Source organism: Myripristis murdjan, chromosome 6, assembly GCF_902150065.1.
Source record: "Myripristis murdjan chromosome 6, fMyrMur1.1, whole genome shotgun sequence".
Lineage (NCBI taxonomy): Eukaryota > Metazoa > Chordata > Actinopteri > Holocentriformes > Holocentridae > Myripristis > Myripristis murdjan.
In genome coordinates this window covers 8,159,084-8,184,392 of record NC_043985.1, presented here as the reverse complement: position 1 = coordinate 8,184,392, position 25,309 = coordinate 8,159,084, and the positions used below count along the sequence as shown (strand labels likewise).

The window sequence follows — 25,309 nt, the reverse complement described above, 5'->3', positions numbered from 1 at the left end:
CTTTAGTCTAGAATATTTATACAGTGTGTGTGTTAATAGCTATTATACAGTGCTGATGTGTATTACATGTACTCACAGTGAAGACTTTTTCTGGTTGACCCTTTGCCCTCCAGTTGGTGTCATGGACCTGCTTCAGTATCATCCACGCCTCATCATGCTTGGCAGTCTGCACACACACACACACACACACACACACACACACAGAGAGAGAGAGAGTGCGAGAGAGAGAGAGAGAGAGAGAGAGAGAGAGAGAGAGAAGCAAAATCTCACTATCTAGAAAAAAGAATGGCAGTGCATAACAAATTTATAATAATGACTGATTTCTTCAACAACACAGATGCCCCTCCTGGAATCACAATCTTATCGTGGCGGGATGGTTTGTGTGCCCCTGTGACCCTGGGAGCTGCCCATTCAGGAGCTTGTAGTTCCTGGTAGGGACGGCCAGACAGATAGCAGTTCAGAAAGTCCTTATGAGCAGTCCCAAGAGTAACACTCAACTGGAGCTGGGAGACCATGGCCCCCTGCTGGAGCCTGCGACCTTCAGCACACACCAGGGGAGGTTTGCAGCCAAGTGTGAGGCAGTCGGGAAGCGGATCAACACCTCTAAGGCCGAGGCCATGGGTCTCTGCTGGGAAAAGGTGGTTTGCCTTAAGTAGAGAAGTTCAAGTGTCTCAGGGTCTTCATGAGTGAGGGGGAGATCAACAGGCAGATCAGGAGTTATGCGGTCGCTGTACCAGAATGTCGTGGTGAAGAAGGAGCGGAGCCAGAAAGCAAGAGGGTCAGTTTTTATTCCAACCTTCATCTGTGGTCACGAGCTCTGGGTAGTGACCGAAAGAACAAGGTTGTGGATGCAAACAGTGCAGAGTGGCTGGGCGCACCCTTAGGGACAGGGTGAGGAGCTCGGAGTAGAGCCAGTGCTGCTCTAGTAAGGATGCTTCCTGCCCGCCTCCTGATGGAGGTGCTCCAGGCACGACCACCTGTCAAGAGACTCTGGGGGAGACCCAGGACACGCTGGGGGGATTATGTATCCCGGCTGGCCTGGGAACGCCTTGGGATCCCCAGGAGGAGCTGGTGGATGTGGCCATGGAAAAGACTGTCTTGGCTGACCTCCTCAGCCTGCTGTCACCACCACCCACTCCCGGATAAGTAGCGGAAAATGAAGATGAATATGAGGATAAAAGTATCAGATACCCCTCATTCATGATTTGAATTTAAAGTATCTGATCTTGCTTTACATAATTTAGTTACAGAGAGTCAATCAACAACATGTGCTCTCATTTACATCAAAGGATGACTCAGGTTAATATGAGGATGACTTGTCATTACTTGCAACTTCTTTCATTCCATCCAAGACGTACTTGCACCAGTGTGGCAAGAGATGCTCACTAACATGTTGAGCTGGTTCCACATTACACGATAATCAAACAGATTTTGGGGCCAATGTGGCCCTCCTGGCAATCGGGGCTGTGTTTTTGATGTAAGGCTGATCTGAGACAATGATCTTGTAGTGTGAGGGATTTAAAGACAGGATCTTAATGTTACCAATATCAAACATGTTTAATATTTACAACTGGAATCCTGTAGTGTGAAAGGAACAGTGTTTGAAATCTGAGCTGAGCCAGTGAGTGAGCTGGTCAACCAGACAGAACTTACATTTCCCAAACAAGGCGGAGAGAAGAAAAGGAGGACAAGCTTGTTGAATTATGGCAATTACTGTAAAGCCTGTATGAGAAAATATTATACGATATATTACATTGACAAATAATTTAGTGAATTAGTTTATTATTATTTGTAAGGAATATTCGTCATACTCTTAACATGAGCCTGTGTTAGTATAGTTAAATCTTTGTGGGTAGGTACATTCTGAACCCAAGGTTGAGATCCAGACTTTAATAGTCAGTGTGAGTGTGTGAGTGTGTGAGTGTGTGAGTGAGGGTGTGAGCGCGGCTGCTGTCTCACCTCAAGGAGGAAGCGGGGGCTCTCAGGCATGAACATGAGTCCCACCAGGGAGGCGATGGCAGGCAGAGCTGCGACCAGGACAAACACCCGCCAGCTGTGGAACTGGAATTCTGTACCCATACTGAAGCCCCAGCCTGGGACACACACACACACACACACACACACACACACACATTTGTGTTACTACTGAGATTGCCTTCCATATTGACTACAGTCATTCTCTAAGCTATCCTGTGGATTTGTTACTGTAACACAACTGAATCCCAGAACGCACCAGGGGGTGAGACAGCAAGCTGCAGTAAATAGTTTTCCATTAGAATAAGTTCTTTGTACATGGATTTTTTTTTTTCGCATTACTGATGAACAAAGCAATAAATGGTCATTAATGAATTCATTAGGGAAATGAGAAAAAGGCCTCTTTAAATCCCATGTTTGAAATTTAGTAGGTCACACAGAGATTCGTGCTGATGTGTGGAGGGACTTCGCACACTGTGTATAACTCCAGTCAGAGAAGTTGACCTGGGTGGGATTGAAAAGGACACAAATGGGTGAACTACCCCTTTAAGTTTCTTTTTTGTTATGAACTCTTAACTCTCCACATGACAGGTTTTGTTTTGCACACAAGGATGCAGGTGAGGAAGCTATTGCAGGAAACTGAATGAGTTCATTTGTCTACAGAAACACAGCCGGTGGATAACAGAACTGTATCAAGGCTTTACCTCCTGGAAAATAATGTATATGTGGATGAAACCTTAAATATACATTGTCCTTAGTAAATTTCCATATACTGTTTTGCAGTCTCGTGATGCTGCATCTCAGTTTTCATTCATTTCAGTGATACATGCTTGTTTAACATGTTCTACTGTTGAAATTGTCATTTCATGTGTTTAAATCCCCGTTTGCCAAAAAGCTACAGTATGTATTTACATTCCATACAGTTTGCTGCTGCAGTGACCCAGATTTCTCTCAGGGATTCGTCTTCATCTTATCTTTATCTAAAGCTCTAGCTTTTTGGAAGTTCCTACCATATCGCGGTATGATTCCCCACGCAGTGAACGAGGCGTAGATCCCACCGATCATCCAGAACATACACAACCAGGACAGATGCTCTCCTCGCTTGTCCATCTGAAGGAACTCTGAGAAGTATGAGTAGACAATCGGCACCGTGCCACCGATACTGAAACAGAGAGCAAGACAGGAAGGAGGGACAGACAGGTAGATCGTGCAGAGAGAGAGAGAGAGGGAGAGAGAGAGATGGATTAGTGTGATAGAGACTTTCCAGTTGTGTGTGATGTGTGATAAACTAAATGCTGTCTGATATATACACTTCCAGGTTGCTCAGAGAAGTCCCTTTCAATCTGGGCATGCAAAAAAACAAAAAAAAAACACAAAATACAGGCAGTTTTATCGGTGGCTGACCGGCTTAATCAGCATTGTGTGAACTCATTAGAGGTAACTTAACATAACAAATGTTTATTTATATGTTGGTACCATTTCTTGTATGATTTTTTGATCTGATGTGTCACTGTGAGGGACATCTAGTGGACAGGAAATGGAGCAGCAGATTGCTGGAGACAGATTCAGCTTGGACAGTGGAGCTGCTCTTCAGGGTTTATGGGTCTCAAAGAAAGGATGAGATAGTGGTGCACCTGCTGTACGTGTCTTTAAATGGCATTTTATGGTTCCTTCAATGTCGCCTAAAACAAAACTAATGTGAACAAATGTGTGTAAAATATTGTTATTTATTGATTATTTTAATGATATTTATGTTTTACAGCAGCTGTGCAGCTTTCACCATATCCTGACAGCTGCACTTCAGAGAGATAATCTGTGGGAAAAAAACAAAACAAAAAACAAACAAACAGGCTCCTCTGGCGCCACCTACAGTCTTTGGTTTGAACTCACTAATAATTCTCCAGCAATGGGAGCCTGAATTTCACATTTCAGTCATGGATAAGTTTGTTTTATCCAATACCATCAGGCTGTGCCCTCATTGTTCATACTGGAAAAGATCCATACTTTGACACATGGAATCATTCATCATCATGACCATCTCTCTCTCTCTCTCTCTCTCTCTCTCTCTCTCTCTCTCTCTCTCTCTGACATCACAAAGCCACAGACCTCACAAAGAGAGACGTCACAAAGCCACAGACAAAGTGCTCCAAACTTCTACTCCAGTAGAAGTGTCACCCTCGATGACGTCAGAGTCAAAGATCGCGATGACGTGGGCAACCGAGGTTATGTATAGGAGTAGTTCTACGAACATTTTTTTGTTCCATACTGATCCAACCTCCCAGTGGTAGCTCCTGGAACAGAGCGCAGCACTGTGTGTCTGCCTCTGTTCCTGTAGTGTGTAGTTCAAATCAAAGGATTATACTGGACGCTTCGTGGGACGTGCAACACCTCAGGTAGTATAGCCTCTCTGTGTCGTCCACCAGACCGCTCCCATTTTTTCCCTCTTAAAGCGGGGTTTTTGGGGAGTTTTAATGGTAACTGTTATTCCCAGATGGCTCCCATTTTCTCCCTCTTAAAGCGGGGTTTTTGGGGAGTTTTAATGGTAACTGTTATTCCCAGATGGCTCCCATTTTCCCCCTCTTAAAGCGGGGTTTTTGGGGAGTTTTATTGCTAACTGTTATTCCCGGATGGCACCCATCTTCCCTGTTACAACGGGGTTTTTGGGGAGTTTTAATGGTAACTGTAATTCTCAGATGGCCCCCATTTTCCCCCCGTTAAATCGGGGTTTTTGGGGAGTTTTTATTTCTTGAATGTAAATGTAGTTAATTACCTGGACCTCACAGAGAGAGAAATAATGTTATTGATTACTGTAACATTGCTAATATTACATAATTTATTAGCAATATTAGGCTACTGTAAAATAATAAATATTGCTAACTCTACCTAAATCCATCTTGTTTGAAATTTATTAGCAATATTACTGTAAAATAATAAATATTACTAACTCTACCTAAATTCACCTTGTTTGTTTGGAATTTGTCACATTGAAGGCCTGAAGAAAAGGCCTTCAATAGGCTGCTGAAGAAGTGTGGCTCAGCTACATTTCCTGCTTTTAAAATCAAACCCAACTGAGCTAATTGAACAGCCCTGATCTAAATGGATGGATGACTGAGGGAGGCAAAGAAGGATGGAATGAGTGAATGAATGAATGAATAGCTGGCCTAAACTGAAATCAGCTTTCAAAATATTAATAATACAGTAACAACAGCCTGATACTACTAATACTACTATTACTATAATTATTACTAATATTAGTAGTAGTAGTAGTAGTAGTAGTAGCATTTGTTTTTTATTTTTATTATCTGTTTTTATTAGCATGCTTATTTCTGTTTCTGCACTCTTTGACGTGCCTGCGTGAGATACTGCAGCATCCATACTGCCTCTCAGAGACGCTCTTTGTTTCTGAATGGTTACAAGATTAATATGACTTACATCTGAAGCAAAATAGGTTTCTGAAGATGTGTAGTAAATTCCACCCAGCAAACTCCACTGAGGGAGGGCGATAAGGTGAGTGAAGGAGTGTGGAAATGCAGCCCGACTGTAGTCCAGGACCGTGTGAGTCAAGGATTTATTTAAGAAACAGTGCATTTTGTACAGAGAAGGGTCATGGATTTAGTGGTCACACTAGGTTGAGGAAGTGGCAGTTGCTCTTAGAAGTGTGATTTTGAATGATTTCGAGTGCGTGCTCAAAGTCACCCTCTCTTAACAAGTTACTTTATCTTGCTTTGAGTGTTCAAACTCATGATCTAGTTCTTGTTTGAACTGTCCTTTATGTTACGAGCTGTTTTCATCCAGATTTGTGGGCTTGCTTCTGTAAATCACTTGTTGCAGGGTCAGCATGAAAAAAGGTCTTTAAGAGATGATTTGACTCTAAAATAATCAAACAGTGGCCTGACCTCCTGCCTGGCTGACACTGAGGTCCTTCTCTACGTTGTTGGGCGGACAGCAGAAGACTTTTCAAAACAGCTGGTGGGAGAAGCGACATATTCTCCTCTACTTCTTGGTCTTTTTTACCTCTGAAAATCACTTGAAATGTTGCTTCATAGTAAACAAAGCATTGCAAAGTCAACCAAACAGAAAGTTAGCTTGAGTGTGCGTCTCTGATGACAGCACTGACAGCATCGTTCATCTCTTGCTTTTTCTTCATTTGTCACTCCACTATTCACACTTGAAAAATGCATATTTCTTTTTTAACTCGCAGTTTTTGTTTTTGTTCTTGGCTCTCTTTCCGTGGTTTCTGCACCCTTCCATGCCTGTTTTCTATTCGCACATTATCAGTGTCCACTTTCAGATAAACCTGAGGCTATGTGCAGTACTGTATAGTTTTTTGATTTTTCATCGCCTCTTTTCTGAACAACAAACGTAAGAGGAACTGAACCCTCCTCTTGTCTAGTTTGTAAAGCATAAAGTAAATAATATAATAATAAATAATAATATACATTTTCACCCAATTCTGTATTACAGCTTTTCATCCAACTCAATATCACAGATTTTTCACTTATATTTGGAATTCACGGTCATTCATTTAAAAACGAGCAATTATGAATTTTTGACTGTATTTTAGATCAGGGGACTATATGTTGAAGGATCATCACAAAATGTAACTTTTTTTTATTGGTAGCACATGTGAACATGTGTGTGTGCCTGTGCTTGCGTGTGTGTTTGTGTGTGTGTGTGTGTCCATCTGCTGGAAAGACCCATTGCCCCACTGCACCCCCTTGTGGTGGTTGTTGCTGTATACCATATCTCTCTGCTCAGTATGTGACCTCATTTCTCTCTCTCTCTCTCTCTCTCTCTCTCTCTCTGTGTGTGTGTGTGTGTGTATCCCTACAGGCTGCAGTTATTCTGAGATGGAGCTCTGCGCTGATGCGCAGCTCCACACTCGCTGATGTGCGTCTCGCTGTTGTCACGTGAAAACCTGCTCACTCCACTTTTGGACATCCAGGTAAGGGCCACACACTTTTGTAGCAGTCTTTTTCTTTAAAATGAGTACATATGATGACTTTTAATGTCACAACGCAGAGGTTTTCAAAGTTTTTCATGTTCTTGACCCCCAAAATTGGCTTTCATTAAGTTGCAAACACAGATAAGAGGTGATTTTACCCAACAGACCCTGATATTAAAAAAAAAAAATCTGTTTGTGTTTGCTATTATATTGTTTCGATGTCATACTTAAACACTGATGTGTACATTCAAGGTGGTAAGACTGAAAGTTCTCCATCTTATTTCTGTGAAGCCAGAGAAACGTGCTGCTTGGCTTTACCAAACAGCAAATAGAGAAGAAATGTGTGTGTGTGTGTGTGTGTGTGTGTGTGTGTGTTACCCCATGCCAGAGAAGAGCCTGAAGAAGAGGAAGAAGCCGTAGCCCTGGGCGAATGACGACAGGAAGGTGAACACACAGTTTATGGCGAGTGCCACGATCAGACAGCGGCGACGCCCGATTTTATCTGCCAGGCCGCCCCAGACGAACGCTCCCACCATCATGCCCAAGAAGACAATCAGCCCTGGAGAGAGAGACAGAGAGAGAGAGAGAGAGAGAGACAGAGAGTGAGACAGGGTTATGATAAATCCAGTGCCTGGATTTTGTCGGCTTTTCCAAGGATTCAGTCTGGCAGTGTCAGACGTTGGAATAGTCGGCGATCACTGTGAAAATCCTGCCGCTGTTGCCTTGTCATCTCTCTCCTCCCTCCTGTGTCGCTGACAAATGTTGATGTTACGACATTAAACCAAAAAACTGGCGGCTTCCCCCTTTAATATGATAAAGTGTGATATCGTCATGGCACTGGGCTCATTTTGGCCTTAACATTTCAAGACCTCGCAGAGTGGAATAATCTTGTTGAAATTAGATAATGCACCGGCTTCTGCCAACGCCAAGTGCGACCGGCGCCAAAGACCGGCACGCTGGCAGCATGGCATCCCAAGATGCAGTGCTGCTGCAGATGGCCGTGCTACAGGGGGAGACTTGTGACAGGATGAGTAAGCATATTGAGTGGAAGATTTTCAAACCCCATCTATGCACTGACACACACACACACACACACACACACACACACACACACACACACACAGCTAAAATCATGGCTACTGCAGGTGTTATGTAACTACTTCAGGAACAATCATGCCTACTTGCTAATGATGTTGCCAGTTGCATTTTAAATAAAAAAAAATGACTGATTCTCACTGTTTCACAGCGTTTTCAGTTTATTAAAAATGCAGACAAATTTGATTTAGGTCATACCTGAGGTGGGAAACTCTCTAACCTGGCAGAGAGTGCAACAGATGGAAGCAGGAACACTCACAACCCATCTTTGCATAAAAAATTAGGCAATATGCACCAAATTCATCCTTTAATATAGGAGTCAGGATTATACTCATCTCCGCACCAGTTCAGCTTAAAAATCAACAATCTGACTGTCGAAGATGCACAGCTAAACATAAGCAGCACGAGAGGTTCTACAGATTGTAAAAAGTTAATAATTAATAAGAGTGAAGGGGATGTGGTTGAATGTTGACAACATGAAGCAACTGATTGCTGAAGTTACAGCTTAAGATTTCCAGAGAAAGATGCTTTCTGAAAAACCATGTGACTAATGCTGAGAGAGCTCTGCGCCTCTGACCCTCCCAAGATGAGCATAAATCCAAAGAAACACGGATAAGCATGAATAAGAATCATAACGCTGGGATCTTATTACTACAACATCCTATTATTATGGAATTCAGTGGGATTATAAATGCTGTCAGTATTGAGAACTGTACCCAGTCATTTTGAGGATAAATAGAGCATTAACAACATGAAGTAACAACAATCAATCAATCCATCAGTCAATAAGGCTCGATATGACTGAGTCGCTGTGAAATGAAATAAGTTTTGTGGAATTGTGGATATGAAAAATAGGTATTACAATCCTCCAGTCAATACTGTAGTTATAATACAGAAACAGGACTCTATAAGGTACAAACCACCAGGGGACTAATAAGGAATGTGAAGGGTCCACATGTGCTTATATGCTTTATTTTCTGAGAGTGCAGCTCTGCTCAGATCATCACATCCGAGCAGCGTTCTGATGCTTCTTTGTGCCCAAAGACAGAGTTTCGCCTCGTTTCCATCTGTGTTGATTTCTTCCAGGCAAGTTTTCCCACCGCAAACATGACAGAAATCAAATATGGCCACTGTGTCTTTGTGCATAAAGTACACAGATACTGTGGACTTTACAGAGACCTTTGATAAGTCCGGCCCAGACAAGACACCTGTTAACCTCCTGGACGCTGTGGAGCTGATACAGGTGCAAATCTAATGAATGCATTTTTACAGCAACTATAACTCGACTCTACATGGAATGCTGAAGTCTCTGCTTGCTGTTTGTTGGGGCTGCATGTAACCCTCGGTGGGTGAAAAACATTATTTTTCTGTGATATTGTTTTTTTTTTATCACTCCATGTTGTATGCAATTTCACAGTCTCAGTAAAAAAAATATGAAAATCAAATTATAATACATGCAGCAGATATGTAAAAACATGCATCCAAAAACTCAGAAGGACAGGTGTGTAAATCTGCACCAGAGATAAGTGTTGGATGGAAAGAGCCACACAGAACACAATATAGCTCTACGGCCAAACTTCCCAAGGTCAGGACAGACAATATTGATCGCTCTGACTGACTCTGTCTCTGCTGACTCAGAACACACACACACACACACACACACACACACACACACACACACACACACACAGCAAAACACAGTCTGCTATTCTACAGCACTGCTCTGAGCCAAACTGGAGGATGGTGTGAGATGGGAGGACTGGTTGAGACAGACAGGAGTCAGGAGCGATAGAGGAGATGAGGAGAGGAGGAAGAGAGGAGGAAACGGCACAGAAAGAGGAGGCAACAAAAAGGAGGGAGAGAAGAAACGGTGAGAGAAACAACAGCGAGGAGCAGGAAAGCTGAGAAGAAAAAAGGAAAATGGGAAAGAGCAGCGAGGGAGAGAAACATTCAAATCATTCTGTCTTGTTATATCTGCTGAAAAGATCTGAGGGCTTTTCACATGAATAATAAGCGACATGTAACTGTACGTCCTTGTGGAGAGCGGTCTCGTGAGATGTGTTGGAGAGAGCCGAGCATCCCTGCAGTTTGAGCTGGGCTGCGTGCTCCATGTCACGCAGCCACTCACCAAACACATCTGTTCATTTTCCAGCTCCATACGTCCGACTGCAGTGACGCTGTGGATGATGCAGCCTCAATGTGCTCCCTTCCACCATGGCTGCAAGCTTACAAATACATTTTGTACAGCTGGTGTTCTCACAGAAATTTGTTTTAAATTGAAGTTTAGATCCCAAGGTTTCCCAAAATGCCTAATATGCCTTAATTAATAATAAGGAAAAGTCTATGAAATGATGCACAAGACACTGACATTTGGGCTTAGAATATCGGACTCAGTATGGAAAAAATATTTGTCTTACTTTGAGGCTATTTAGAGTGAACGGTAAGAGGAAGAAATCGTGCCACACCTTGTTATTTTAGGGGGTTTTTAGGGGGCTAACATATGACTGGAGTGGGATGTGCGCCCTCTGTTGGTGACCAATAGGAATTACAGCAGCAGTGATAGAAATTAACTCATAGAGACAGAACTGAATAGAGCTGGCACAGGCTTTGGCTCGTGTCACTCAGAGTATTTCCAGGTGTTTCCAGGTACATCGCTGGCTGCTGTCACCGTGTCGGCACCGAGCGAAAGATCCAGGCTGAGCTCGTCTGATGCACAGCTCATGCAGAGCGTGTCCTGGCACCACAGTGGTCTGACAAATTTGTGAACAATTATGCTTAATTAGTGCACATTTCTGTGTTCACTTCCATTGCAAAATAGCTTCCAATATAACACTTCTGAACAAATGTAAACAAGGCAGATTATTAGCTTAGTTTCCAGCCAGATCTACTTTCCAATTTTTTTAATTTTTTTTTAAATTTTTTTTGCATAATCTGCTTTGTTTGCGTTCATTTAAGCACTAAAATGTGGTTTTGGGACTTAATGGTGCTATGTAAGTCAGTGGAGAGGAAATGAATGACATTAATGATGGTTCTGTTCCATTTAAAGGTTAGCAGGGTGTTTCCAGCGAGCCGGCATGAACAGCTCTGGCTCTGTTAGAGCGACACAGAGCAGATCCTTCATTCATGTCATCAGTAACACCTGAGTTTACCTGCTGGGGAGAAGCTGTACTGATCCACAACGCTAACACTCCCTTCCAAAAGTCTAGAAAAAAGCCTGGTCATTTGTGCGTACCTGTTGCTCCTTTATAGCTTTGGGAGCGTTAAGAATGTCAAACACACACACACACACACACACACACACACAGAGATGCAATAGTCAGTTAGTATTTGGCATGAAATACATGTGAAATGTTGTTCATCTCAGTGCTTTGGCAGATGTTTTTTGCGTGGATGCCGGCGAGGCCCAGTGAAACGTCCTCAACGCTGCGGTGAGAGAAACGACTGTGGTGCTCTGTCACCTTTCCAAAACCTCACCCCCCCCTCCACCCCTCCCCCTCCGAAACAAGCTGACTCAGCAGCAGACAGGGTGGAGGCTGTCTGGCAGAAAACAAGAAAGAAAAAAAAAAAAAACGGAATAATTGTGCGCTTTTTTCTTTCCACCACACTGATTCTATCTTGTCCATCTGTCCGTCCTCACTGCTCCCCCTTTTCTCTGCTCGAGTTCTCTCCCCACATTTCTTCCTCTTTGTCTTTCTCCGTCTCTCTGTTTGGGTCTCAGTCTCTTCTATCTACTGCAGTAACACGGCGCTCTGCTCTCATTTGCTGCTTAGAGGATGAGGAATTAAATTCAATCACATCGAAAATCATTTTGCTCTGCAGTAACTTCTCTCTACCCACTTTTACCCGCTCCACTTTTCTCTACTGTTATCTATCTATCTGCTCTCCACTGAAAGCCACACTAATGCAATCATTTCAGCAGCTGGTAAAATTTCAGGTTAGCAGCTGTTTGAGACAGGAAACTGGAGCCCACTGACCGGCCGCTGTGTGGTTTTAACAAAAAGGGCGATCTCAGCACTTTGCCTTTAAAAGAATATTTATTTATTCATTTCATATACTGTTATCAATATTTGACCGGAAATTGTGACCCAAAAACCACAATACAAACTGAACTGTGGGTTTGTGGAACCGCTACGCCGATGATAAGTAAATATACATGAGAGAGTGCTGGACACACTGGAGCTGTGTCCCAAAAGCAGACATACTCATTCTGACCAGGTTGTGAATGTGTGGTGTGTTCACATGTGATAGAGTGTCAACACACACACTCTGTTGGTGCAGTGTTTTGTCCCACAATGCAGTGCACTGCAGAGAGGGAGGAGCAGCTTGGGGGCAACGGTGACGCGACGCTTTTGTGGAAACCAAAAATAAACCAAAATATCTCTTGAGAAAATATGGGTTTTTTGTCTTTGTTTGCTCACTGATTTTCAGATTTGAAGGTGGAAGGCAGCAGGAAACATCCAGATGTAGGTCACATGTCAGTCTTGCAGGAACAGTGTGTAGCATGTAGTATGTAGCGGTGTGTAGTAATGTGTAGTATGATTTTTGGACACATTAAAGGCTGAAATGTGGTATGAAAACAAAACAAGGATGATGGACGGATGAAGATGCCAGAAGTTTCCTTGCAGGTCCTGCAGGTCGGATGGCTGGCAAGAACAAATAATAACTGTTTGCATAATGTCACATGTACCCTATTGATTATTCACATAAAAAATTCACATTCATGGTAACACACACACACACACACACACAAGGCTGTTCATCTCGCTGCTTGTTGAATCCCGGGTGTTCCAGCGTGCTGCTGACTCTGGCATGCATTTTTTATTATTCATATAATTACCTGGGTTGCAAGGATTTATCTGCTGTCTATCAGAAGTCGGCATGGATTTTTTTTCAGTGTCAGCGCAGAAACAACAAAGATCCAACAGGAAGGGATGAATCTTAATCCTCCCAAATCTCTAATCTATTCCTCCGAAAACAGACAACAGCACCGAGAGCATTCTGCCAACAACCTGCCCCTTTCCTTTCCTTTCCTTTCCTTTCCTTTCCCTCTTTTCTTCTTGCCTCCTTTCCTTTCCTGCCTACATTTCTCTTCTCTTCCTTTCCATTCTATAGAAAAGAAAGTACAACTGAACAACTTTACTATTTTTTTGAGTAGCTTCCCCAGCACTGCTCACATGCATTACATAAATTTTACAAACACACACACACACACACACACACACACACACACACACACTCGCACGCCAATAGGCTGATTCATTCCTGATTCCGCAGTGCCCATTAGCTAATTAGACAGTGAGGATTTACTGGCCACTCTAGGAAGCTTCATGAACTTATTGACTGCGCACTGGCTGCCAGTGTGTGTGTGTGTGTGTGTGTGCGTGTGTGCGTGTGTGTATGTGTGTGTGTGTGTGTGTGTGTGCGTGTATGCGAGTTCATCACAACAGTTTGATAACAGCTATTGAAAAAAATACAATCAGATTACAGATTCTTGGGTTGTTCCACTTAAAATAATGGTTGACTGATGACAGGGCCATGCATCTCGTCTACAGCAAGTCATCCTGTGTATCAGTAATACTGTAGTAATACTAACAATGGATTTGGAAAATTATGTGAACCTCCTGACTTGATTCGTGACCAATTTTGGCAGCAAAGCAACAGCCGAAAATCATGACGATGTGTTTCTGTGTCGAAAAAATGTATTGGAAATGTGAACCCACTGATGAGCATGCTTTGATTAATTACTTGAAAAAGATTTTCCATTTTCATCCAAACCCAATATCATCCATCACTGTACTGGTTTGCAAGTCCTGGCTTGGCTATCAAACATAATTGTGTTGTCACCAAGATTAGTGGCTCACTATTACACACAACACTCAGTGGTGTGTTAGTTATACAGCAACCACACATTCACACATTCACCACACTAAAACTTAATAATAATAATAATATAATAATTGTATGATAGTGTATTAGGGCCATTTTGTGTGTGTTTCTGGGGGCATAAAACGACATGGATCAGAACCAGGAGAGGCAACGTTCAGTGGCTTTTCCATCGTTAAAGCCCTGTGACAGCTGACCAGCGTCATGAGGAGAAGTCATGAGGACTCTGTGGCCTCCTCATGTACGCAGGATAAAACACAACATGTCCCCTCATACGCCCAGTGCCACTGCAGCATGTTGAGGTTCAGACAGCATCATGGCCACCACAGGCCCCGGTGACCAACTCTGTGACCACGGCCTGTACGCTGACATCCTCATTACCTCACAGAATTACATCCTCAAGACTGACATCTACCTCACTGTGTCTAGCTACCCTGCAACCTGGCAAGGACATGGCCCAGTGCTGCTGGTCCACTAATCATCACCCTCTGTTCCTGTACATTTTGAGTCAACATGGTTTTCATAATTATGTTCTTATTCCATGTTTTGTTGTCAATTGAGTCAAAACAGTCCTCACTTCAACTGATTCTTAACCGTAGGACCAGAGTAACTACTAACTGTCTGTACCTTACAACACTGATCTGAATCAATCTGATCTCAAATGGATGATTAGTCAATTAATGAGGAATTCAAATCATCAAATTCCTTACCCAGTATCCCTTTGTCGGCATTGGACAGGCAGAGGTCCTTCTCTGCAGACGGCAGAACAAATGCGACCACAAAACACTCGACTCCGTCGGCCATCAGTGCCAAGCCCAGCACCATGAAGAGCGTCCACTGGAACTTCCCGTGGCCACAGTCCTCCATGATGTCCTCATACTGTTCCGATAACTCCTCTAATTCAGAAACTGCACTGCCGGCTGCTCGGGCTTTAGCCCTGGAAGACACACAGAGATGATTCAAAAGTTCAAAGACAATGTGTTATTATTATGATGATATAATATTATTATGATTATTTTGATTTGATTTGATTTGATTTGATTTGATTTGATTTTTTTTTTGATTTTTTTTTTTTTTTTGATTTTTATCATTTTGTATATTTACTGTATGTCCCAAATTTTGGACTACAGAGAATAAAAACACAAAAACAAATGTTGACCAATACAATACCAGTACTGCTAAAAAAAACAAACAAACAAACAAAAAAAAACAAACAAACTAAAACATCCTGTAATACCTGTATAATATGATGTATTATTTAATGTGTGATGTGTTTATTTTGCTTAATTACTCTGATGTTAAAGTATATTTATAGTGTCCAATAAGTAATTTAAATCCATGAATGCTGCAACACAAGCATAGGTATCTTTGCTTTTCTTTTAAACACAAATATAGTTGTCAAGCAAACAAAACAAATTGGCCTTGAAAATTTCCTGTGGCCATGAAGTAAATAAAGTTCTCCTGACCATTAGGCATTAGCCCTGAGTGTTCCTTCAGGTTCTCCTCAGTGCATGTGAGGCAGACAGTTTGGGGCATTAGGGATCTGAGAGGGTTAGGACGTGAGGAGGGAAAAAGTTAGGACTTGGAAAGTGATGAGTCTAAGACTGTGGTGAGAGAAGGTTAAAATCTAAGGAAGTTGGGGTGTGGGAAAGTTGGAGTCCAAGACGATTAGGGTCTGAGAAGGTGGGGAGCCTAACGAGATGGACCTTAGATGATTGGGGTCCAAGACAGTTGTTAGTTCGTCAACCCCCTTCCTTGTTGGAGTGTTTGCTGAAACACTCCAACAAGGAAGGGGATTGAGGAAGGTAGGGGTCTGTGAAGGTTGCTGTTTGAGAAAATTGGACTCTCAGAAGGTTTTGGTCTACAGAAGAGGTTGCCTGAGAAGGTTGGGGTCTAAAAAGGTTGGGTTCTAAAGAAGTTGTTGCCTGAGAAGGTTGGGGTCTAAGAAGGTTGGGTTCTAAAGAAGTTGTTGCCTGAGAAGGTTGGGGTCTAAGAAGGTTTTGGTCTAAAGAAGTGGTTGCCTGAGGAGGTTGAGGTCTAAGAAGGTTTTGGTCTAAAGAAGTGGTCACCTGAGGAGATTGAGGTCTAAGAAGGTTTTGGTCTAAAGAAGTGGTCACCTGAGGAGATTGAGGTCTAAGAAGGTTTTGGTCTAAAGAAGTGGTCACCTGAGGAGGTTGGGGTCTAAGAAGGTTTTGGTCTAAAGAAGTGGTCACCTGAGGAGGTTGGGGTCTAAGAAGGTTGGGTTCTAAAGAAGTGGTTGCCTCAGAAAGTTGGGGTCTATGAAGGCTGCTGTCTGAGATGTTGCAAACTAAGACAGTTGCAGTCTAAAGAGGACGCTGTCTGAGATGGTTGGACTCTAAGGCTCGAGTCTAAGAAAGGTGGGATCTTCTGAGGTTGTTGCCTGAGAGAGTTGGACACTAAGGGGGTTGGTGCCTTAAAAAGCGGCGCTACAAAGGTTTTGAGCATTCACACAGGACCGAGTGCGCTGCCTCTCACCTTGCCGCTCTCTGTGCAGCCTTCACCTCGTCAGGATGAGGAATCCCTTGATATTCTCCTTCGTACATCTGGTCCTCCTCATCGTGGCCTTCAGTCACGTCGCTCGCTGCATCTTCCTCTTGGGGGGGGTAGTCTCCCTGGTAAGCATATCCATCATGGACACCGCCTTCTCCGTAAGTCCCATAACTGTCACCGCCACCTTGGTGGTATACATTGTTCTGGTATGGGTCGGCCATCTTGCTTAACTAAGCTAAATACGCTAGCAGCTGATATTACAGTGTAAGTTGGATTTGATTTCAGGAATATGTGAGTTAGATAAGGCTACAGTTAGATGTAATGGCTAAACATTGTGAGCTAATTAGAATAAAATATCAATTATGTTATTTAAGTCATTAGTTGTATTGAGTGCATTCAGTAAACAGGCTGGTAATTGGGCTGCTAATTATGAGTAACAGTGTTGACAGCTAACATTGTAAATTTACTAGTTTTGAGCAGCTGGTTCACCTTTCTAGATCACAGATATTTTGCGACTGATGTGAGAATGCATAAATGAGCTTGGCATAATAAATTCAACTTTCTGTATGGTGCTATTTTTTGAGAGTCCTTGTTCTCAGGCTTGGTGGCGGCACTGCTGCAGGTGGTGGTCCCTCCAGTCTCTTGTCAAATCTTCAGTTTTGAAAGTGCCTGAAAAAACAAACAAACAAACAAACAAACAAAAAAAAAAAAACAACTCAGGTTACATCTCAAGTAGATTAGGCAGTTTTATTCATGTATGTTTCTGTAAATTGGTTACACATGTAATGGAAGTATGGTATTCAAATATAAATTCCCATGCTGAAGAAAACAAGTGGTCTGTAATCAACTTTCATAGGTGTTGTCAACGACCTGGTTGTTCTCTCTCCATAAACTGCTGGGTTACAACAATTGTTGAGGATAGGCACACAACATGGCAAAGAATATGACATTAATTATATGTCATGGTTTCGTGTTGCTTGTGTTTTGTTTGGTTCTGTTTCATGTGTGTTTCTGTCATGGTTTTGTTTGTATCTGTTTCCTGTGTTTCATTTGCCTGGTTCTTTTTAGTGATTTCACCTGTGTCTTGTTTGCTCCTCCCAGTGCCACACCTGTCCTGTGTCTGTTAATCATCCCTGATTGTTCTGATCCCTCCCAGTGTTTAACCTCAGCCTATCCTCTGTGTTCTCCTGTCTTGTGCTCCAGCCCCTTCCCCAGGTGTGTCTTGTTTGATCATTAGTTCTTGTGTATTTAAGTCCTGTTTTGAGTTCTGTTCCTTGTCGGTTCATTGTGCTGTGCTTCATTGTGTTCTGTTACGTTCTGCTTCCTGCCGGAGTTTCTTGTGTTCCTTGTAGTGAATTAAATTTTGTTTTTCATTGAGCATTTTTTGCCTGCGGCTCCTGCTTTTGGGTCCTCCACCTTCCAGCCCCCGTGAGATTATAATGCCAAAAAAAAGCAGGATCATGGTTGTGAGATCTAGGGAGGAGAGGAAATCAATTTTCCTGTCTTTTACCTCTCAGAGGGCTCCTTAGTCACGTCGAGGGAATTAAAATATCTTGGGCATATTTTTTGAGATGATCTTATGGATGACAGTGACATCCGTCGTCAGTGCTGTAAAATATATGCTCAGGCCAAGATGCTGCTGAGAAAATTTTCTAAGTACTCTGCAGATGTTAAATATCCTCTGTTCAAAGCCTATGTTAGCCCTCTGTATACAGCTCACCTCTGCTCCTCCTACAGAGTGGCATGAGGCTGCTGCTTGGTGTTCCCTAGGTGGCACACTGCCAGCCAGCTGTTTGTGTCCTCTAATGTACCAATATGTCAGGCACTGTTACTAAAACTAATGTTTAATTTTATGTGTCGACTGGATGTGTCTGAAAACATCAGTATTATGACCCTAATCAGCCCCATAATTGGCTATTGGTTCACATCCAGGCTTCGAATGCTGTCTCATATTTATATGTAGCTTGCATATATATATATGAAATATATTTTTAATGGTAATTTAATGGTTAAGCACTGTTCACTGTATTTCCTCTCATTTTTGCCTGTTATTTTTATTTTTAATTGTCATATGGACTATGTGTCTGAAATAAAGAATATAATATATAAAGGAATGTAATCTGAAGGCCAGAGGAACAGCCCCCCTTTCTTTCTTTCTTTCTTTCTTTCTTTCTTTCTGCCAGGCAGTATCAGGTGACCAAAAGGAAGCGTAACCACTTTCTGTGTTATCCAGATCATAACACTGGCCTTTATGTGATTATAGGAACCACAGAGGGAAGAGTACAAGTCACACATCAGCACACACACACACACACACACACACACACACACACACTGACACACAATAATATTTGTCTCGCCTCGGGGGGAAACACCCTTTCTTTTCCTTCATCTTCCTCTCGTAGAAATTGTACCTTTTCTTTTCCACTTCTATTCTCACTGCTCTGTTTCAGTCCTACTTATTTCATAAGACATCTTATGGCAGCCTCAAAAGGTGGCTGAACTGTATTGTGTCAATAAAAATGTGGGTGGGTTTGTGTAACAAAGGAGAGAAAAAAAGGAGATGCTACCACTTTGCTTGCTTCAGTTAAATCTCATCTTTAAACTTTTCTTTTCCAGCTGGCCTTTCTTTCTAAACGTAATCACGCTTTGATCATTTTGCTGCGGTTTAGTTTTGCCCATTTTGTTTTAGTATTATATTTTATCTTTTAACATTTAACATTGAAAGATGAAGATGCAGTAAAATCAAATGAAATGGCAGCTGACGTTCCCGTGAGTACAAGGACATGCAGAGTTTTAATGACAGCTCATACCACACACACACACACACACAGATTACTTTTCTTTTTTATCGCTTGCTGAGTCCTGACTGAGTGTTGCAGCAAACAGCTGAGTTCAGCCTTTATTTTGCGTATACAGATATTCATGATCTTGTCTTAACGAGGACAGATGCAGCCACATATCCTATCAGTAAAATAATATGGTAAAGTAAGATGCAGACAGAAACACAAGATGGGAAATGAAAACTTGTGTGACAAAATGTGTGTGTACAATATGTACGTGTGCGTGTGTGTGTGTGTGTGTGTGTGTGTGTGTGTGTGTGTGTGTGTGTGTGTGAAGGGGGGGCAGAGAGATAGATTGGAAAATCACAGAGGAGAAACCTGATCGCTGTGACAGATTGCAGGCCTGTAGTGTCTGACAAAACACGCTCCATGCCACAACACGACACACACACAGACACACACACACACACACACACACACACACACACACTCATCAAAGGGGCTTTAGTTTAAGCTTGTGCATGTGAGTGTGCTAGAGATGATTCTGCCTGATTGTCTTTCCATTTCCACAGCATGCTGATGGAAGAGATCAATCTGGGTCAATAGTTAGCACCGGATGATACACACACACACACACACACACACACACACACACATTAAATTCCACAATTTATTGTCCTGCATACGTTAAGGCTGTATTTATAGTCAACAAATGAAGCACTTTTGTCTCATTACAAAAAAAAAAACATTTACTGCACCCAGACAAACAACATGCAGTGTTTCCTGCATCTCTTCAGCTTTTATGCAGGTTCATTTTACTCTTTAATTATACCCATTTATTCAGTTTTGGCTGGATAAATGTGGTAGCCCAGCTCATACATCCTGAGTGTTATTCAGGAAGCCTCTGTGTGAAGAAAAAAATCGTAGAAGCAATTCAAAGGAGCGCACTTTAAACATAAATCTCTCCTAAATTGCTCCGGGGGAACTCGGTGATTGAAATCCCACCTCACACCGCCAGTAACAATGAATTACTGATGCGCTGTTGCTACACGGCCCAGAGGAAAGTAAATTCTAATGGCATATTTTGTCTCAGCCGTGGGACGGTACAAAGAGCGGCCGCGGATGTCGCAAATGAACGTAGTTCCATAGTTGTGAGCCAGCAGTAGCATGTTAGTGTGCCAGTATCTCTGGAAGCAACAGCAAATCTGGAGGGATACATGAAACAGACATGGCAACCAGATCTGTGATGTTTCCGGAAGCTGCCGCCGGTCATGTTGAGCACAGCGAAGTGACAAATTCTCCTCCGATTCCCAGAACCATGTCGTTCACTGCTTCCCCAACATGTGCGGTGTCGTCTCAAAGATAGATCATTTTTTTTTATGCTGCAGAAATTACAGCGTCATTGGTCCCCTGAAACAATCAGAACATGAGCAGCCATGCTTTAACAAGAACTGGAAACAAGTTGTGAGCCATTAAGTCGAATCGTGTGCTTTTTCAGGAAACAGAAAGTCAGTAAATGGATAGAGAAAGAAAAAATCGGGTCACTTGTGCTGCAATGACAATGAAATATGAGTCTGTCAAAAAAGGACTGAAGGCTGAAATCGGTAAATTAATTTTCTTTCTTTCTTTCTTTCTTTCTTTCTTTCTTTCTTTCTTTCCCTGTTTTCCTATACGCCTTCCTGTTTCTGGTGACTCAGAGGTGTTTGGGTCACATCCACCATATGGATGCTTCCTCAGCCAGGAGGCCAGGAAGCCAGGAAGTGTCGCTGCCAACTTGCACCGAAAACTCAACCCTCCACTCTCGGTTTAGAGCTTGAAGACACTGAAGGCCCCGTTCAAACTAAGAAATCACAGTAAAGGTCTATTAAGGGATTTGGAGTCTATGTTGTGAAATCTTTAGTGCCCCCAACATGATTTACAAAATGGCTTGTTCCAATGTAAAATGTGGGGGAATTGTAATAAATGGGCCAAATATTCAAATTCACTGGTACGGTCCCTTAACCATTACACTGCGATCACATGTGGCAGAATTCACTCCACAAGACACACAAGGTATGTGCTTAGTGACAAATGCTATGATCCAACATTTACTTTACCCCTCTACACACACACACACACACACACACACACACACACTCACACACAGAAACACAAACTGTTTCCTCCTCCTCGTTTTATTGTCTTTCCATTTTCTACTTCTCCTCCTCCCGTCTCTCTCCCTCTGACCGTTAAAGAGTCCATTCCCACAAAGTGACTCTCCTGCCATTTGAGGGTTCTTTCATCCTGTGCCATCAAGTTCTCTCTCTCTCTCTCTCTCTCTCACACACACACACGCACGCACACAGGGACAAAGCATGCACACAGTGTAAATTTAGTTTGGTAAATAACTAGCATGTTCATTACCACTTGACACTGTTGTGCTATTAATGCGCACACACTAATGCAATGCATGTTTCTGTCTTTTGAGCTGATAGATAGATTGATAAAAAAAAAAACCCTCAGTCATCTGATGTCACAGCACATGTGACAAGCAGCGTTGTGTCACGCCCTCGCTGTACCAAAGAAACACAGAAACAAAGAAACAAATGTCACAGAACAGACTATTGTTTTTTTTGTTTGGCACCATATGTTCTCTTGGCTTATTTGGCTTATTTGTGGCTTATTTGCAGCGAGTTTAGTTGAATTTTTTTTTTTTCATTATTATAAGTCTCTCTTGTGTGTGTGGAGGAGCTCCCCTACCTGATAGCAGCTGGTTAGTAATTGTGCCGTCATTGGGGAGACTGACATATAAAGAGGCACTCAGGACACAGGTGTGGCATGGGGCTGGAAAGACAGCCGCGACGGAGACGAGCCAGGCGAATCCTCAAAGAAGACAGAGGTGAGTAAATAGATTTCTGGGACTTATTTCATCTGCCCCCTGCTGCGAGCTTGTTGCAGCACTTTCACCTTTTTTCCCTCCTCCTCCTTTCTTTCCTCCATCAGATGAAACCACTCAGCGCTGGAGCTGGATGAGTTTCCACTCAGAGGAAAAGACACAGCTGACCAGGGCCATAGCCATGCCACACGAGGCTCGTCACACCAAATAGTGAGAATAATCTACCCTGTACTGTGTTTCTGTGAGTTTAATTTAACGGATGATAGCTTATTGGACATTTTACCAAGTTCATATCTGTTCATATCTGCTTTAATTTGAACCTACAAAATGTGGCAGACGACTATAGCAACTGCAGGCTGCACACTTAAATAAATAAATGTGAGATAAAAGTGTGATTTTTTTTTAAAAAAAAGTTCTCAGACATACAGTACAGGCCAAAAGTTTGGACACACTTTCTCATTCAATGCATTTTCATTATTTTCATGACTATTTACATTGTAGATTCTAACTGAAGGCATGAAAAATATGAATGAACACATGTGGAGTTATGTACTTAACAAAAAAAGGTGAAATAACTGAAAACATGTTTTATATTCTAGTTTCTTCAAAATAGCCACCCTTTGCTCTGATTACTGCTTTGCACACTCTTGGCATTCTCTCCATGAGCTTCAAGAGGTAGTCACCTGAAATGGTTTTCACTTCACAGGTGTGCCTTATCAGGGTTAATTAGTGGAATTTCTTGCTTTATCAATGGGGTTGGGACCATCAGTTGTGTAGTGCAGAAGTCAGGTTACTACACAGCCGACAGCCCTATTGGACAACTGTTAAAATTCGTATTATGGCAAGAACCAATCAGCTAACTAAAGAAAAACGAGTGGCCATCATTACTTTAAGAAATGAAGGTCAGTCAGTCCGGAAAATTGCAAAAACTTTAAATGTGTCCCCAAGTGGAGTCGCAAAAACCATCAAGCGCTACAACGAAACTGGCACACATGAGGACCGACCCAGGAAAGGAAGACCAAGAGTCACCTCTGCTTCTGAGGACAAGTTCATCCGAGTCACCAGCCTCAGAAATCACAAGTTAACAGCAGCTCAGATCAGAGAGCAGATAAATGCCACACAGAGTTCTAGCAGCAGACCCATCTCTAGAACAACTGTTAAGAGGAGGCTGCGCCAATCAGGCCTTCATGGTCAAATAGCTGCTAGGAAACCACTGCTAAGGAGAGGCAACAAGCAGAAGAGATTTGTTTGGGCCAAGAAACACAAGGAATGGACATTAGACCAGTGGAAATCTGTGCTTTGGTCTGATGAGTCCAAATTTGAGATCTTTGGTTCCAACCTCCGTGTCTTTGTGAGACGCAGAAAAGGTGAACGGATGGATTCCACATGCCTGGTTCCCACTGTGAAGCATGGAGGAGGAGGTGTGATGGTGGGGGGGGATTGTGGGGGTGTTTTGCTGGTGACACTGTTGGGGATTTATTCAAAATTGAAGGCACACTGAACCAGCATGGCTACCACAGCATCCTGCAGCGACATGCCATCCCATCCGGTTTGCGTTTAGTTGGACGATCATTTATTTTTCAACAGGACAATGACCCCAAACACACCTCCAGGCTGTGTAAGGGCTATTTGACCAAGAAGGAGAGTGATGGAGTGCTGCGGCAGATGACCTGGCCTCCACAGTCACCGGACCTGAACCCAGTCAAGATGGTTTGGGGTGAGCTGGACCGCAGAGTGAAGGCAAAGGGGCCAACAAGTGCTAAACACCTCTGGGAAATCCTTCAAGACTGTTGGAAAACCATTTCAGGTGACTACCTCTTGAAGCTCATCGAGAGAATGCCAAGAGTGTGCAAAGCAGTAATCAGAGCAAAGGGTGGCTATTTTGAAGAAACTAGAATATAAAACATGTTTTCAGTTATTTCACCTTTTTTTGTTAAGTACATAACTCCACATGTGTTCATTCATAGTTTTGATGCCTTCAGTTAGAATCTACAATGTAAATAGTCATGAAAATAAAGAAAACGCGTTGAATGAGAAGGTGTGTCCAAACTTTTGGCCTGTACTGTAGGTGTGATGGTTAAGGTTAGGGAGAGCACAGTGGAGGGTAAGTGTGTGCACATCCAGGTGTAGGAGAGGGATACACATGGAAATATGAGGAGAAAATGATGTGCACACTGGGTTACAGCTCCCAGTGTCTCATTCCTGTTGTCTGACTGTGTTAAGCCTCTGTTTCATGGCTCACAAGGCCAAATGGTGAGAATAAATTACAACAGAGGGAGTAACTCCGTGTTGTGGACTTTTCTCACATTTTCACTAATTCTCCTGATGCACATGAAGTCTCAGGGCTCACATTTCTTGTTCTCATTTGAGCATTTATAACTAATCAGAAATCAGAAATACTTCATTGATGGGGTAATCCTCAATTGGCTTTTGACAGATTTTAATTAGAATTAATGAGGATTATTTAAATTAATTAATCAATTTGAATCATTTAACTGATGTGAAAATATATTTCTGTATGTAACTGTGCATTTAGCTGATCAGCGGAAGGAGAAGGAATTAAAAAAATAAATAAATAAATAAGCCAAAAGGAGGTGCCACTAATCTGCCATTACACTGCCGTTTTCTCCAGTGACCAAATCCAGACTCGATCCAACCCTTAACAAGATCAAGCAGTAAACCAAAAGTGTCGTGGTAAGCGAGATTTCCTCTTGATTCCAAGGTGCCGCAGCTGCTTGCTACCTGGCTGAGGTCGCAGGAGCGCACCGTCGGCTCCTCTCGCTTCATTCGACTGGGTGCCATTTGAAAGCGACGGCGCTCAGCAGGAGGTTTTCCCACTTTGTTTATGAGCCATCATAACTGCACTAAAAGGGATTAGCGTGATATGTAAAGAAGCGTCCTGTCCATCCGCTCAGATTGTGCGGTTTTCCCCAACTGCTCGGCTCCTGATGAACGCAGACCATCACTCCATTAGGCTGAGAGCAGTGCGCCATTAGTGGTTTGGTGATTCTCACTGGATCTCTCACTCCACTCTGTTTGTTTCACCCCTTTGTTCGGCTGTTGGTTTGGCTTTTCTCCACGCTTCACCCATCTCCTCTGTTCATGGGCAGAGTCGAGGAGAGTGGCCGAACACTTTCTCAAAAGCTCCAGATCTTTTTAGGTTTAGCCTGGCCAACATGCTGTCTTTCAGAGGCTGTGAGCTAGAAAATACTACAAGTCATCAAGATACTGTACATCAGGAGT

The 25,309-nt window shown here is 42.6% G+C and overlaps 1 protein-coding gene across 3 annotated transcripts in view; it reads right to left on the bottom strand.

The window, feature by feature from the left end:
* The window catches only part of LOC115360832 (synaptic vesicle glycoprotein 2B-like), a 63,624-nt gene that overhangs the window by 13,712 nt on the left and 24,603 nt on the right, over window positions 1–25,309 (bottom strand). For all 3 annotated transcript variants that reach the window (XM_030053984.1, XM_030053983.1, XM_030053982.1), the window contains 6 exons: window positions 16,394–17,077; window positions 14,608–14,834; window positions 7,298–7,478; window positions 2,985–3,136; window positions 1,960–2,093; window positions 77–166 (listed from right to left, as the gene is read on the bottom strand). In XM_030053984.1, the coding sequence (XP_029909844.1) occupies window positions 77–166; window positions 1,960–2,093; window positions 2,985–3,136; window positions 7,298–7,478; window positions 14,608–14,834; window positions 16,394–16,629 (1,020 nt within the window). In that variant the 5' untranslated portion in view covers window positions 16,630–17,077. The remainder of the gene's footprint in view (window positions 1–76; window positions 167–1,959; window positions 2,094–2,984; window positions 3,137–7,297; window positions 7,479–14,607; window positions 14,835–16,393; window positions 17,078–25,309) is intronic.